Source organism: Dasypus novemcinctus, chromosome 26, assembly GCF_030445035.2.
Source record: "Dasypus novemcinctus isolate mDasNov1 chromosome 26, mDasNov1.1.hap2, whole genome shotgun sequence".
Taxonomy (NCBI): Eukaryota; Metazoa; Chordata; class Mammalia; order Cingulata; family Dasypodidae; genus Dasypus; species Dasypus novemcinctus.
The window spans coordinates 45,158,890-45,174,367 of record NC_080698.1 but is presented as its reverse complement, the minus strand read 5'-3'; the positions used below and the strand labels follow the sequence as shown (position 1 = coordinate 45,174,367).

Genomic DNA, 15,478 nt, shown 5'->3' with positions numbered 1-15,478 from the left:
AAAATAAAATATGGCAGATAAAACTCAAATAGGAGTAAACTTAACCAACTATATAAAGCATTTGTATTCAGAAAACTGCAACTCAAACCTGAAAGAAATTTAAATAGGTGAAATAATTGGAAAAACATTCCATGATCATGGACTGGAAGACTCAATATCATTAAGATGTGAATTCTACTCAAATTGATATACAGATTCAATGCAATCCTGATAAAAATTCCACCAGCGTTTAGAAAAAAAAATGGAAACATGATTATCAAACTTATTTGGAAGGGGAAGTGGTCCTGAATAGCAAGAAACATCTTAAAAAGGAAAAGTGAACTCTGATCTCTGGACTTTAAATTATATTACCTAGCTACAGTGGTAAAACAGCATGATACTGGCATAAAGATAGAAACATAGATCAGTGGCATCAAATTGATTATTCAGAAACAGACCCTAAAATGGTCAAGAGATTTTTGACTAGCCTGTCAAACTCACACAGCTAGGGCAGAACAGTCCATTCAACAAATGGTGCTGAGAGAACTGAATATCCATAGCTAAAAGAAGGAAAGAGGACCCCTATCCCACACCTTATCCAAAAATTAACTCAAAATGGATCAAAAATCTAAATATAAAAGCAAGAACCATAAAGCTTCTAGAAGAAATTATAGCAAAATATCTTCAAGACCTGGTGGTAAGTGTGGATTCTTAAAGGAGATAAGAGGAGGACTGAGCTGGACTACTGATATTTAATATATGTAGACGTTTTAATTAGCTTTACTGTAAAAGTGTGGAATTGTATAGAGTAGATGGTAACACATAGTAACAGTCTGTTTATAAAGGGGAATATGGCTAAAAATGATAGTCTAGGCGTGTAAAAGCCAAGTGACAGAATGTTAGAGAACAATCTAGGAACTGAATAGCAAAGTAAACCAAGAGGTGGTTGAGAACTGTGGTTGATGGTACAGATGCAAGCGTGTTCTTTATGAGCTCAAGCAAATTTACATCACTTTTGCAGGGTATTGGGAATGTGGAAAAGCTTGGGAAAAATACAACCGGAGTGATGTATGGACTGTGGTTAGTAGGAATAATATAATATTCTTGCATCTATGTGAAAGAGGTACCATGTTGATAGTGGAGCAGTATGGAAACTGTGTGCCAAATGTACACTATGGATGTGGTAACAATCAGATGATATTATATTACTTGTGCTGTTTGAGAATTCTGCATTTGTGCTTGATCGTTTTATAAATTTACAACTTCTGTCATAAAAAATATATTTAAAAAGAATAATAGGGTGGGTTGGGGGAAAATACATCAAATATAAGGTAAGGATTATAATTAGTAGTAAGATTTTAATAATATTCTTTCATTGTATGTAACAAACATCTCACAACAATGCAAGGTATTGGTGGAGGATTGATATATGGGACCCCTGTATGATGTTATCCATGTTTGCTTCGTAAGTTCTCAACTTTTACTATACACTTATTGTTTATGTATGTTCATATATAAATGATATAAAGATAATAATAATAGGGTGTTTTGGAGGGAAAACACTTTAGTATATTTATATTTAGTATATTTTGACAATGCTCTTTTTTTTGCATTTACTAAAGATTTATTGAATGAATATTTTTATTGTCTATTTTTAAAAGATATATAGATCACAAAAAATGTTACATTAAAATACATAAGAGGTTCCCATATAGCCCCCCCACACACACACACATGCCTCTCTCACATCAACAACCTCTTTCATCATTGTGGCACATTCATTGCATTTGGTGAATACAATTTGGAGCATTGATGCACCACATGGATTATATTGTAGTTTACACTCTCTCCCAGTTTGTTCAGTGGGTAATGGCAGGATATATAATGTCCAGTATCTGTCCCTGCAATATATTTAGAGAAACTCCAAGTACTGAAAATGCCCCCACATCACATCTCTTCTTCCCTTTGCCTGCCTTCAGGAACTACCATGGTCACTGTCTCCACATCAATAATACAATTTCTTCCATTCCTAGAGTCACAATAGTTCTATAGTAGAATACCAGTAAGTTCACTATAACCCATATTTTGTTCCTCCATCCTGCGGGACCCTGGGATGGTGATGTCCGCTCCACATCTAAATTGAGAGGGGGCTTAGAGCCCACGTGGTTGATGGATGGGATTCTCCTGCTTGCAGTTGTAGGCACTCTCGGTTCCCTGGTGTGGTGGTTGACCATCTTCACCTCCCTGTTAGCTGACCTGGGTAAGTCCAATGAACTGGTGAGTAGGAGTTGCAACTCTGCTGAGGCTCAGGGCCCAGGTGGCACATGGCCAGTCCAGAGATTCAAGTCTCCTGTATACACCAACCCCAGAGCCAACCACAGGTTCAATAAAAGTGACAGAAGAGGCATGTGTAGAAAGGTCACATCTGAGTCCAACTCCTTCACACTCAGTACAATGCTCTTTAATCATTAGTTTAAAATGTTAAACAACAATGCAAGGTATTGGTGGTCGGGTGAGGTACTAGAGTCCTAAATGATGTTATATACATTTGTTTTGTAAGTTCATAACTATTACTATACACTTATTGTTTATGTATGCTTATGTATGAGTAATATACTTCAATAAACTTTAAAAAAGACAAAAACAAACAAACAAAAAACCCCACAGCAGCTAAATCTTGGCAGCCAAAAATTCAATAGGTAGGACACACAATATCCTGACCTATTCACTGAATTTTCAGTGTGCCGGGGGTATCAAGCAATATATCTTGCAAATCTTTATAGTAAAAGATTACTAATTTACATCATTTTCCAGTTTGGGAATGATTGGTGTGCAGTTAAGTGAGGTCACCTATTGGAGTGCCTGTTTTAAGTGACAGGAGATGCTGGTCAGTGGCTCAAAAGTTGGGCTCCTACACATCTGAAGTAACTCAAAGCTAATTATTCTCAGATCTCCTAAGTTATCTAGGATATATATTTCTCCATTTACATTTCTTACCACTTGCTCAAGGCCAGTAATCTCTAGTTTACACTTCACAAGATTAAAAATAAGATGTGTTATTCTCACACACAGATGTTCTTCTCACCTTCTCCTCCTCAGTCCGTTCTATTAGTAGAAGGAACACACTCTGGAAGGGAAGTTTCCACAGGGAGATCTAAGACAAATAGAAGCAGTCTCATCTGGACTCAGGCCTCCACGTATATTTGTAATGTGTCAGCAAATCACCAAGCTGAGTCATTGGGTCAGTGCTGAAGAGGCAGCCTCTCCAAATTTCAAAGAATTGGCAAAATGACCATAGACAGCAAGAGGCATTCCTATGGAAACAATGGAGAAAGGGCTCTAAACCCACCAGAGAAGTCTCTGGTGAGATCCTAAATTGGATGGTAAGTATATTTTCCACTGAATGTCTTTGCAGGGGTGGGCGTTAATGAGATAAAAATATTTTAGATAAATTTTTCCCCATCCTTGAAAGCTTCAAGTTCATATGAATAAGTAGTCCTTTGCAAATTCAGATATTACAGATATTCAGATAAGACAAGACAGGAAGGATCAATTTGTTGTTTTATTATTTTTTAACTTACTAGATATGCTGGTAAATGTCAGAGGCTCATATGCAAAGATGGGGAGCCACAGGTGCTACAAAGGCTCTAGGCACTGTCCCCAGGACCATTCCGATTCTAGTTATTAGGTGTGGTATGATTAGCGTTTGCTGAAAAAGAGGTAGCAGACACATTTTTGACTGGGGATTAATGAGTTTAGTTTTCAGGGAGGTATAGTAATAACACTTTGGGAAAAACAAGGAAGTCTTAGAGTTCAGTTTAACAATTTGATGTGGAGCTTAAAGAAAACGGCATTTTACAGGTCAGTGAGAAAGAGGGAAATGGGAAACATTGGTTGGCAGGGAAAGTTTCACATTTGAGTAAGTGCAAGAAATGTAGCACTGACCAGAGAAGTCTGAGCTGCTGACCTTTATCCACGTTCTTCAATCTTTATTTTTCACCTGCTGTGCAACCTAGCTCTATGGCTCCTCTTTTTCTTCTTTTGCATCTTGGTAATTTGCAAGCTAGCCCTTAAGGAAATGTGCTTTATAGGAATTATCCTTACATGATATTTTCTTATTCAAATTCTTTTTTATCATCTTTCACCTCTCATTAGGATGAGAATTCTACAAGAGCAAACACCTGTCTAGATTGTTACCTGCTGCATCCCAGCATTTAGATCAGTGCCTGATGCAACACTGTAGCTTAAACATTTACAGAGGACTTAAGAAAAAATTGCCAAGACATTGAAGATGCACGGTACTCTCACTACTCTCCTTTTAAACAAGGTAATAGGTCCAAAAAGCTTATGCATTGCTTAGAAATAACATTGTGGTTCAAAGAAATATTTTCTTGCTTGGTTTTCTCTCATTCACCCAGCAAATTCCTATGACATGTGTGGAACATTCCCAGTAATCGAGGAAGTCTAAATTGGAGACAGAAATATTTTTAGTTCTGATCTTCACAGCCTTTATCTTTCTGGTTTAAGGAAAAATAATGGGAAATATTTCAATCTGATTCAGTGGGGGGAAAAATGACGTCTTTAAGATAAATTGCTGACATTTTATACCAGGTCCAGAGCACTTTTTGTCTTTTCCTAGGTATATTGCAGATTTAATTTAGAAACGAAGCTGTTCTATAGACCCATCTGAAAGTGACCAGCAATAAGTGGAGCCATTACAGTTAGCTTTGAAAAGCCATCCTCCCTCACACTGATTCGCTGATGTTAATGATTATGTCAGAGATGAAAAGATGCTGGTGTATGACCCTTGGTGGCTCTGGTTAGGGGGGACTTACACAGCCCACTCACAGAGCAGCAGAGTATTTTGGAGAGCAAAGAGTAGAAGACAACTTGGACATTTTTTGTTGTTGTTGTTCTGAGGATCTGTTGGGAGCTGGAGAGGATTATTGAGAGTCGTAGTGAATGGGACAACACTGAAGTGTGGAAAATGCCAGGGATTCCTTGGCACATCAGGCAATGCAGAAACACTAAACACTACAGAAGTGCTTTGGCATGGGAGCTGGCGGAGGGCTGCCAAGTTTTGGAGACATTACCCAGATCTCTCATGAATGCTGGACAGCCAACAATGCCACAGCAGCCCTTTCTAGGGAGTGATTTTTTCATCATCAAGTTGAAAGAGGGGAAAATGACAACCTTGGCTACATATGCCAAAGCCCTGTCTTTATATATATGAACAATAATTATAGATAGAAGATAAAACAAAATGGAAACTATTTTCAGAGACAATGCACTTGCTAGCACCTAAAACAATTCATTACTATGTATCTGCACATGCAGACAAAAAAAGCTAAAACTTTCAGATGTTTGCTTGATATGTTCAAAATATCAAATAAATAAATATTTACTAGCTTTTACTATTTACATATGAAGGGACAGCACTATGTAGCACTGCAAAAGATACATTGATATAGCAGTGTTATGAAAATTTGGAGGACGTTCCACTCCAGCAGAATTCAATATGTTGCATCCACCAAAAATGAGGAGGGTGAGGGGTATAAAAATTATTTAGGCAGGAGAGGGAAAGTTACTTGCTGTACTAGTCAGCCAAAAGGGTGCTGATGCAAAATACCAGAATTTGGTTGTTTTTTATAAAGGGTATTTATTTGGGGTAGGAGCTTACAGATAACAGGCCATAAAGCATAAGTTACTTCCCTTACCAAAGTCTATTCGGAGCAAGATGGCTGCTGACATCTGCAAGGGTTCAGGCTTCCTCGGTTCCTACGTTCCCAGAGCTTGCTTTTCTCTGGGTTCAAGGTTCCTTCCTTCCTGGGGCTGGCTTCTCTTTCCTCTGTGTGCTGACTTCCTAGGGCTCCAGCTTAAGTCTCTAGCATCAAACTCTAATACCAAAACTCCAACATCAGAAACCCGCAACTCCTTCCTTTGCCCTGACTTTTATCTGCGAATACCTACCCACCAAGGGGTGGGGACTCAATGCCCTAATGACGTGGCCCAATTAAAGCCCTAATCATAACTCAATCAGGCCCAGGTACAGATCAGATTACAAACATAATCCAATATCTATTTTTGGAATTCATAACCATATCAAACTGCTACACTTATCCATATAGAAGAATATGTTCATTTATAGTTTTATCTTAGATAGTTCGTAGCTTTGCTCAGATGCCTCGGCATAACTGACAGCATTTCTTTTTTGGGGTTCTTAGCAGCGTAACACTATAAATGCAAAGTCACAATCTTGGTGCTCCATCTGCTGTGGAAGTGAATGAAACTTGGCTGCTCTTTGTAATAACATGCGCAGACAATATGGCTAGTTAGTAGTCATGGCATTTTGTAAATGACCGAAAGAAAACATTGACTTTTATCCATGCAGGAGTGGAGAGTTTTACATGAACATTTGCAGCTCCATCATATTTCAAAAATGTTTGTATTATTAACATACTTCTTCGCCAATTCCATTGGGGTCACAGTTTGTTTGTTTTTTTCCCAGCAAGTTCGGGATATTACTTTGTATCTGATTTTGTAAATTCGTATGTCTATAAAAATGTGAAAACAGGATTTTTGTCAAAAAATTAGGAAATTGTTGTGATAATTAGTAATTTCCAAAAATATCCTTAAACTGGAGCTAGTGACTTTGGTGAATGAGCATCCATATCTATAAGTCATCCATAGCTTAGGGAGAGAGAGTGTCAGTTGAGACCCTATACTTTGTGGCTTTGCCTTCAGCCTCACACAGCTCTTCCATTTCACCCCGCCATATAGTCATAACAGATATCTTTACAATCCCTGTGATGACTTCCCGCTCACATGCTCAGAGAGATGCTTTCCATACTTTCAGAATAAAGGAAAACTCCCTAGCATAGTCTTCAAAACTCTTCACAATCCCAATCAGGTCAACTTTTCCAACCATAATTTTGCAAGTCTTCCTTATGTGACCTGTCATTCCACCACCTATCCAAACATCCAGCCATTTAAGAAACTGTTTCTCAGCTCCTGCCATATCAAGGCAAAGATGTAGGTGCTAGGGGTACAATGATACATACAGATACATTCAGGAAGAGACAAGTAAAGAAGTTCTTACCTGGCACGGGCACAGAAAATGTGGGAAATTCTAGACGCAATAGAAGAGGCCCCTAACCTACACCTGGTGCCTTGAAGCCTTCTAAGAGAAATTAATATTTAATCACAGACCAAAGGATCAATTAGGCAAAAAGCAGAGTGAATGATACTCTAGGAGAAGGAAGAGTCTTGACAATGAACTGCAAAAGAGAAAACTTTGAAAGAATTGGAAGAAATTTTAGTTAGGATGGAATGTAGGACTGTGCTGCAGAATGAGTTATGTGTGGTTCCCCCATGTGCCCTGTATCCTGCTAGCCCATCCCCATGGCCAGGTCTTCTCTTTGCCTGCTGGGTTCCACATCATCAATTCATGCTTCACCTCCACTAAGGCATCTCCACAGCAACATCACTACCACCCTAGGAAAACTTCAGCAAGACCTCCTTTGGACCCCATAGCCTTATTCTATCCTGTGTTTACAGTGTTTCTCATATTCCATAAGTGGCTCTGTTCTGACCGCCTCTCTCAGCTCTGCTTTCAGGGTGAGGATTTTGCTCTCACCATCCTTTTTCCTTTTCTCACCTTCTAGCACAGAGCAAGGCACTGACACTTAAAATCTTAAGTGAAAAGGAGTAGATACTGTTAAAACTTTGTCATTTATTCCTGCAACCCATCTAAAAATGCATTGATCGGGTCATGAAATAAGGAGTCATCTCCGGACAGGCACTGGGCAATGGAATGAATTCAGAGTCTCCCACTAAATACACGGGTTACTTTATCTCCCCCAGAAAACATGGAAAGGGAGCACGGCAGAACCACAGCCTGATTTGTATAAGAAGGACTACAAAATGAACCTGGAAGACCTCATGTTGAGAGAAATAAGCCAGACACAAAAGGGCAAATATTGTTTGATCTCACTAGACAAATCAACACTCATAGAGTCAGAATCCAGATTACAGGTTACCAGGGGACGGGGTGGCTTTAGGGAATAGGGAGTTAAGGCTGAAAAAAGAAAGAGTTTCTATTTGGGATAATGGGGAACTTTTGGTAATGGGTGATAGCGATGGTAGCACAACACTGTAACAGCCCTGAATTATTTATCTGAATGTGGCTACAAGGGGAAATTTTAGGTTGTATATGTTACAAGAAGAAGATTTTTAAAAAATCCATAGAACTGCACAGCACAGTGAACCCTAAGATGAAACCATGGACTACAGTTAATAGTACAATTATAAAAATGTGCTTTCATCAATTGTAACAAATAGAGCATTTCAATGCAACGTGTTAATAATAGGGTGTTATATAGGAACTCTGTATTTTATGCATAATTGTTCTGTAAACCCACAATGCCTGTAATAATACTAATTTTTTTAAAAAGTCCCACACAGGCAGCCTTCCATAAAGAATAATTAATTAGGTTAGAGTAGAGTCAGAATAGAAAGAAATGCAAATATTGATCCCTTTTTCAGTGAGAGGATAGAGTTCTTTTTAATGTGCAAAACATGTTTTAGGGACTCTTTGGAGATCTGGCCCATCAGAAAATGAATACAAAGTAGGATGCCAGGGGAGGAGTTCCTTTTCCTTACATAATGTCTTCTTTTTAGATATAACTTTTCTTTTCAAATTAAATGAGAGCATAAATTGTACTTGGTAAATTGTGTTAGACCTTTGTCTATTTGCGAAAATCTTTGTCGCAGTGAGGAACACAAAATAAAAGAAAGGGGAAGAAATGTAGGGTGGCAAGAGAAAAAGGAGAAAGTGAGCACAGAAAACTAGGAACACAAGGCAATGGTGCTTGTGATATGTGATGTCAATCACAGGCCTCCCTGGGCTGGAAGAGACCTTGAAAAATGATGGGGGAAACCAATCCTGTAGAGATCCTGCTAGGGAAAGCATAGACAAATTACAAAGGGGAAATGCTCCCATGGAAAATATATTACAGTTGTATACACTTGGATTGTGTTATTTCATGTCCTATTATTTGTCATGTTCTCAGAAAGCTCCTGTGGCAGGGATTAGAAAGAAGGATATATGCTAATTGGGGTGTTACTTAGAAAATAATAGGCTATTCCAGAAATAACAGATCCACACAGCCTCATTTGCATATCCATCGCTACAAGTTTGAAACCACCCTGAATAAATTATGTTAAAACACCCAAGTTGTCAGAGAGACCCACATGCAGCCAGCCACTCTCTTGGCCTGTTATACTGCTGACAAAATCCATACCTTCGACAGTTGCTCTCTTGGGCTGAATGGTGATGGCGCCTTCTGCGATCTCCTCGTGTTGGTGCAATGGGTTTATTTTGGATCCCCAGCTGTCCGATCCCACCCAAAGAAAATGGCCCACTTGGTCAGCTCTTTTGGCTGCTGCAAGGATCTGTCTGTGGAAAGGAACATGAAAAGGTATATTAATAATAAATAGCAGCAGCTAAACATACATATATATTGGGAATCAAACAAAAGAAAAGCAAATTTCTGATCTCAAAAAGTAAGAAATCAATTGCAAAATGTATGCCAAAGGATTTATAGCCTTAATATATAAAGAGGTCTTGTAAATCAATAGGGAAAAGGCTAAGGAACTTTTTGGAAAATAAGCAAGCAGCCCAAAAACTCAAATATAAAAGAAGAAATAGAAATGGTCAGTAAGCTGGAAATACATATTCAATGATATTAGAAAGGAAGAAATGTAAATTAGAGCAAGATACAAAATTCACTTCTCATATTAGTCATGGTGTCTGCTTTGTTATGTTTTGTTAGCTGGAGAAATAAGCACTCATTCACTGACAGTGGTATACATCGTTCTGGACAGCAATATGCCAGTATAAACAAAGGGTCTTAAACTATTTATCAAAATGAACTGAACACCAAGTCAAACAACAAATTTACAACTCAGGTTAATAAATGAAAATGGTATATAAATAATAAGGACAAAAAAGAAAAAAGGAAACTTGTAGTTAATGGAAAAGTTATTCCAATAATATTTTTGGATGAAGAGTGGATGGTGGGGATTAAATGAACTTGCAGAAGGGAGAATACGACAACAAAAGTTTATTTGGAGGGTAATTATACAGAAGCAGCAGTGTGTTTATCTCAAGGCTTGGGGGTGCCAGGTACCACAAAGGTATAAGACTAACAGCAGTGGGATTGTTTGAAAGATTATACACACAGTGGTGAAACCCTAGGCAGGAAATGGAGTGGCAATTTTCTAATACAATTGTAGAGAATAGGTTCTGGTATTATGAACATCAGCATAGCGGAAAATAGAGAAGAGATGGCAAATGGAATAGGCTGGGGATAAGTGAAGTCAGTATAATAAGCATTAAAAGAGTATCACTCCACAGCAGCCTTACATTTCTGCTTACACAATACTGGAAACCAGGTGTATATTGCCAAAGGCGAAAACCAATTTTCTGGAAAATCTGAACCACCCCTGAAAATGACTCCCAGATCCTGACATAGAGAAATCTGCTAAATGAATGGATAATTTAGTGCCTGGCCGCCCACTTTGAAATCTATCGATTGACAAGTTCTGCCCATTTATAAAGAGCCGCTTTTAGTGCCTTACTCAAACATGAACCACCGGAAATCACCAATAAGTGAGGAAAATCTCCAAGGTAAAGTGGAAACCAAACAAGTTAAGGAAAAGGAAACAGGATGAGGGACAGATATAATGTATCAAAAAGAAACAAAATAACAAATACACTCAAATGAGAACATGATATCTGTAATAAAAAACAAGATGATTAAAGAAAAACTATCCAACAAGAAATAATTCCAAAGTATTAAAATGTGAAATTAAAGTTAAAAGTGATAAAAATCAAGAAAATTTCCCAGAAAGCAGAATAAGAACAAAATAGTAGAAAATAAAGAAGAAAAGGTGTCTTAAAAACACAATCCAGAAAACCTTATTGTAAAGTGTGGAAATGAATAGAGTTAATGGTAACATATTTAGTGACTTTAATCAACACTGTTGATTGATAAATGTGACTGGCTGAAAGGAGTCTGGGTGTAATGCCAATCAAAAGGAAGCTGGAGGATACTCTAGGGGCAATAATACAGGATTTTGGTGAGGGATGAAGACTGTGATTAAAAATATAAATACAAGAATGTTCTTCTTTTTCAAAGTGTTAAGAAATACGGTAATTCACAGGAAAATTAAAACTACTATAACTTATGGGTGATAGTTAACAGTAATATATTTCTGCAGCAATGGCAAAGAAGATATCAGTTCTAAGGGACAAAAATAGGGGTATAAAGGAGTATGGGATTTTTACTTTGGAATAATGAAAACATTCTAAAATTGACTGAAGTAATGATAGTACAAGTTGGTGATGAAAATGAGAGCCACTGAGTGTACACTTTGAATGGACTGTATAAAGCATGGGACTGTTTAACACAGGGAATCCTGTGGTGGAAGATGGACTGTGGTTAATACAACAAATATGATAACAAATATATACTACCAATACAGGGTGTTAATAATTGGGCTGGTTGGGGGAAAAATACACCAAATGTAAGACATGGGTTATAGTTAGTAGTAATATTTTGGTGATGCTCTTTCATAGTTTGTAACAAATATTTTACAACAACGCAAAGTGTTGGTGTTGGGGTGAACTATGGGAGCCTTGTATGACAATATGTAAGTTTGTTTTGTAAGTTCACAAAGTTTACCATATACTTCTTGTTTATGTATGTGCTTGTATAAATGATATACTTCAATAAAAAATTTTTAATGAAAAAAATGTGATTAAAATCATTAAAAAAACTTAGTCCAGGAAGATCTACAGTCAACTAATAATGCTTTCAGAAAAATGGAACAGAGAACATATAGAAGGAATTTTAAAATAATATTTTAATGAAGAAAAATCCCAGAAATTGAAGATATGAGTTTCCAAATAAATAAAGGTCTCACCCAGTTAAATAATGGGGAAAAAAACTCAAGCATGTCACAACATTTACAATATCTGTAAATTGTGTGAAAATTGTAAAAGCTTTTAGAGGGAAAAATCAGGACATGTTCAGAGAAATAAAGCATATTATCAGATCTCTCAAGGGGGTAAAAAGAAGCTGGAATATGATGAAGCAATAGTTTCAAAATTCTGAGGAAAAATTATTTCAATAAAGAATTCTAATAATCAATGTACAAAGCGTACCAATACAAATAGAATTAGTATAATTTTCCAGAGGATCTTATAAATTTTACATCCAGAATGAAACCTCAAATTCTCTTCAAGCTCAGAGCATTGTGACTGATTTGCCACCATAGCTATTAACTTAATCTTTTATGAATCAGGTATGATGTATTTAAAAATAAATATGAGGACACACCTTACAATTCCAACTACTAATTAAGAGTGGAGACAGAATAAGGACATATCTCAGTATGAAACTAAAAAAGTTTTCATCTAATTGCTTCTTTCTTATAATGTTATTGAAGGTTTTCCTCTCTCAAAAGGAAGAAAAAAATGAAAAAAATAACTTAGGATACAAGAAAGAGAAAGTGGTAAAAGAAGGGAAGGAATGTGAGAAGGGAGGAAGGGGAAAGAATAAAACTACTAATATGATAGCAGAAATTCCAGACAAAGGCAGAATGATGGCAATTCCAGGAGGGACATATTCAGGAAAAAATTGGAACTTGCTGATTATATTATATATGAACATAGGGACAAGGTGATGCATCTATGATAGCAATAGAAAAATATTAAACATGATTATACAAGTGAAAAATCGCCACATTAATTCCAGGAAAAATAATGTGTTCCCAAAAAAGAGCATATCATAGAAAAAGAATTTATGCTGTAGTGCCTGATACTCATAATAATATAAACACTGATTTTTTATTAATTGAAAATCTGATAGACTATGTTGAGAGAATTGGAGAGGTATAAGTGAGCTTAATTCTGTTTAACATAAGAAGAATTAATAGATAATATTTAAGATTAATAATGCCAAAATTACACGTAAGTAGAGAAAAAATAGCATGAAATGTTAAAAGATAGCTGCTCAAAGAGAACGGACCAGAGATGTGGAAGGATGGGACAGGTAACTAGCATTTTGCCTCAAACATGTTTTAGTAGTATTTTTTAAAAAATATGTACATGCATAATATTTAAAAATATAAAACAAAGTCAAATATTTATCCTCCAGCTGTGGAAATATCACTTCTACTAATACATACAAAGGAAATGATCAGGGATTCTGTCCAAAAATATGTGTTCATTACTAAAGATAACCTAAAGGCAGAGCAATAGGGAAATGGTTAAACAAATAGCACTCAGAAAGAATAGATTAGACTGCAATTGAAAATATTTTTCTATAATTTCTACAAGGAATTGTTAAAAAAGAAAAGCCAAACATAAAAAAAAATGTAAAGATGATTGAACTTCATATAAAGACAGCTGGCCAAAAAAATTTATGTGTGTGTGTGTGTGTGTTTGTGTGTGTGTGTATGTGAGTAGCTAAAGACAAAGAGTTATATGAGAATACATGTAAATATGGAAAAATACAAAATAGTTTGTTAAGGATTGGGAGAGGCTAATGAAATTTGAATTGATAAAAAGTAGAGAGAATCGAAATAAGAAGCATACAAAAATACATGTATACTTTAATATATTAATATAAAATGTGGACACTGTTATAAAGACATTATAATGATTAAACTATTTATGAATATTTATAATATGAATGATTTATCTATAATGTGAATTACAAAAATTTAGGATATACAATTCAATGTGATCCTGATTCTGATGAAGAAACAATATATGTCTAGAACAAAATAATTGCAAACATTAAGCTAGAATTTTATTAGTGGTTAGCTCTGAATTGTTGGGATTGCATGTTTTATAAGAGTTTATTTAAAATTATTATTCTCATGAACATTTCAGTTTTCTCGATAACCATGGAGTAAATTAGAAATTAGGGGTTCTTATTTTCAGCAAACTTTTCCATATTTCCAATGATTTTGCAATGGGAATGCACTAGTTTTATAATCAAAATAAAATTTTTAAAAAAACAATTGACTCTTGTCTAGAATCCATATTATCTATACCCATGACTGAGCACATATCTTAGCTTCAAAATCTAGATATTAATGGCTTCTCACTGCTATTCTCTGACAAAGTATTTAGAGTTAATGTTCCAAGAAATCTCAACATTTTCCATCTACAGTGTAAATTTTCTGAAAAAAAGAAATAACATATTGTAGGCTATCAGTACTTTACAGACACCAGTGTATTTAAGATTTTGGAAGAAACATATAAGCACTTGAATTTTATTGCTACACTCAAGAACTATTGACTGCTATCACTATTATTAATCACAGTGTACAGTATTATTCAACCCACAAACCCCAAAACAAATACAATCAACAGTTATTGAGGGAATGAGATACATTTTATGTCCAAAGTTAAAACCTCAAAACTACCTACAAGGTAAGAGCATTATAACTAATTAGTCATTAAAGGTATCTGCAGTAAAGCTCTTATGTGCTATGTACAATATATTTAAAAATAAACAAAGGCCACTCCTTACTAAGGTACTACATATTTAGAAAAAAAATTATGAAAGATATGAAAAAGATTATGAGAAGTCTAAGAGAAGTATTAGTATTGTTAAAAAGCAAACAGACAAACAAAACAACTGAAGCAGAAAGACCAGAGTAAAATTAGAGAAACAAATCTCATAAATAAGTAAAACACAAAGTGAGAAAGAAAATACCCCGAGAACAGCACAACCAGCATTTTCTAAGGAGAGAATAATACATTTAAGGGGTATTTAGAAAGAGTTTCCTGGAGGTTCAAGGCTATGCTTGAAAAAGACCTTGAAAAACAGATGTGATTTCAACAGGCAGAGAAAGAACACCGTGAGCAAAGACTGTGAGGGAGGAGGGCTGAAGATATGTGGGAAGATAAATGACTCAGGTATTTTGACTGGAGAAATGGGTTTATGTAGGTAATATCTAAAATGCTGAATGGGATCCATATTTTAAAGTCATGAGGTTCAGTGAGAGAAACCTCTAGTTAAATCATTAAAAAATAGGGTGATAGAAAAAGTATTTCATTTTTTCATTCAGAGATACTCATTGAGTATTTACTGTGTACTAGGCATTGGGATAAGCACAGAAGGTGCAAAAGAATTCCAGTGGGGCATGATCTCTTCTACCAATGCTTACAAGATAGTGGAGAATGCAAATGCCCATTAAACAATCAAAACAAGTAAAAGGACATCAGTGATGACATCATTAGCTACCACAGTGAGTTATGATGGATTTGCCAAATCTGTGTTGTCAGAGAAATCTTCCCTGAGAAAGTGATATTAGAGATGGTATTGAAATACAGAAATGAGGGAAGGAAAAGTGTTCCAGGAAGGTAGAAAACAATGCACAAACTCTTAGAAGGAAGGGAGGGGTTAACAGCACCTTG

General features: G+C 36.0%; 1 protein-coding gene across 3 annotated transcripts in view; it reads right to left on the bottom strand.

The window, feature by feature from the left end:
- The window catches only part of GRM7 (glutamate metabotropic receptor 7), a 1,023,847-nt gene that overhangs the window by 489,928 nt on the left and 518,441 nt on the right, over nucleotides 1-15,478 (bottom strand). For all 3 annotated transcript variants that reach the window (XR_011647555.1, XM_058288955.2, XM_058288956.1), the window contains exon 4: nucleotides 9,282-9,436. Coding sequence is in view for 2 of the 3 variants with exons in the window: in XM_058288955.2 (XP_058144938.1) it covers nucleotides 9,282-9,436 (155 nt within the window). In the remaining variant the exon portion in view is untranslated. The remainder of the gene's footprint in view (nucleotides 1-9,281; nucleotides 9,437-15,478) is intronic.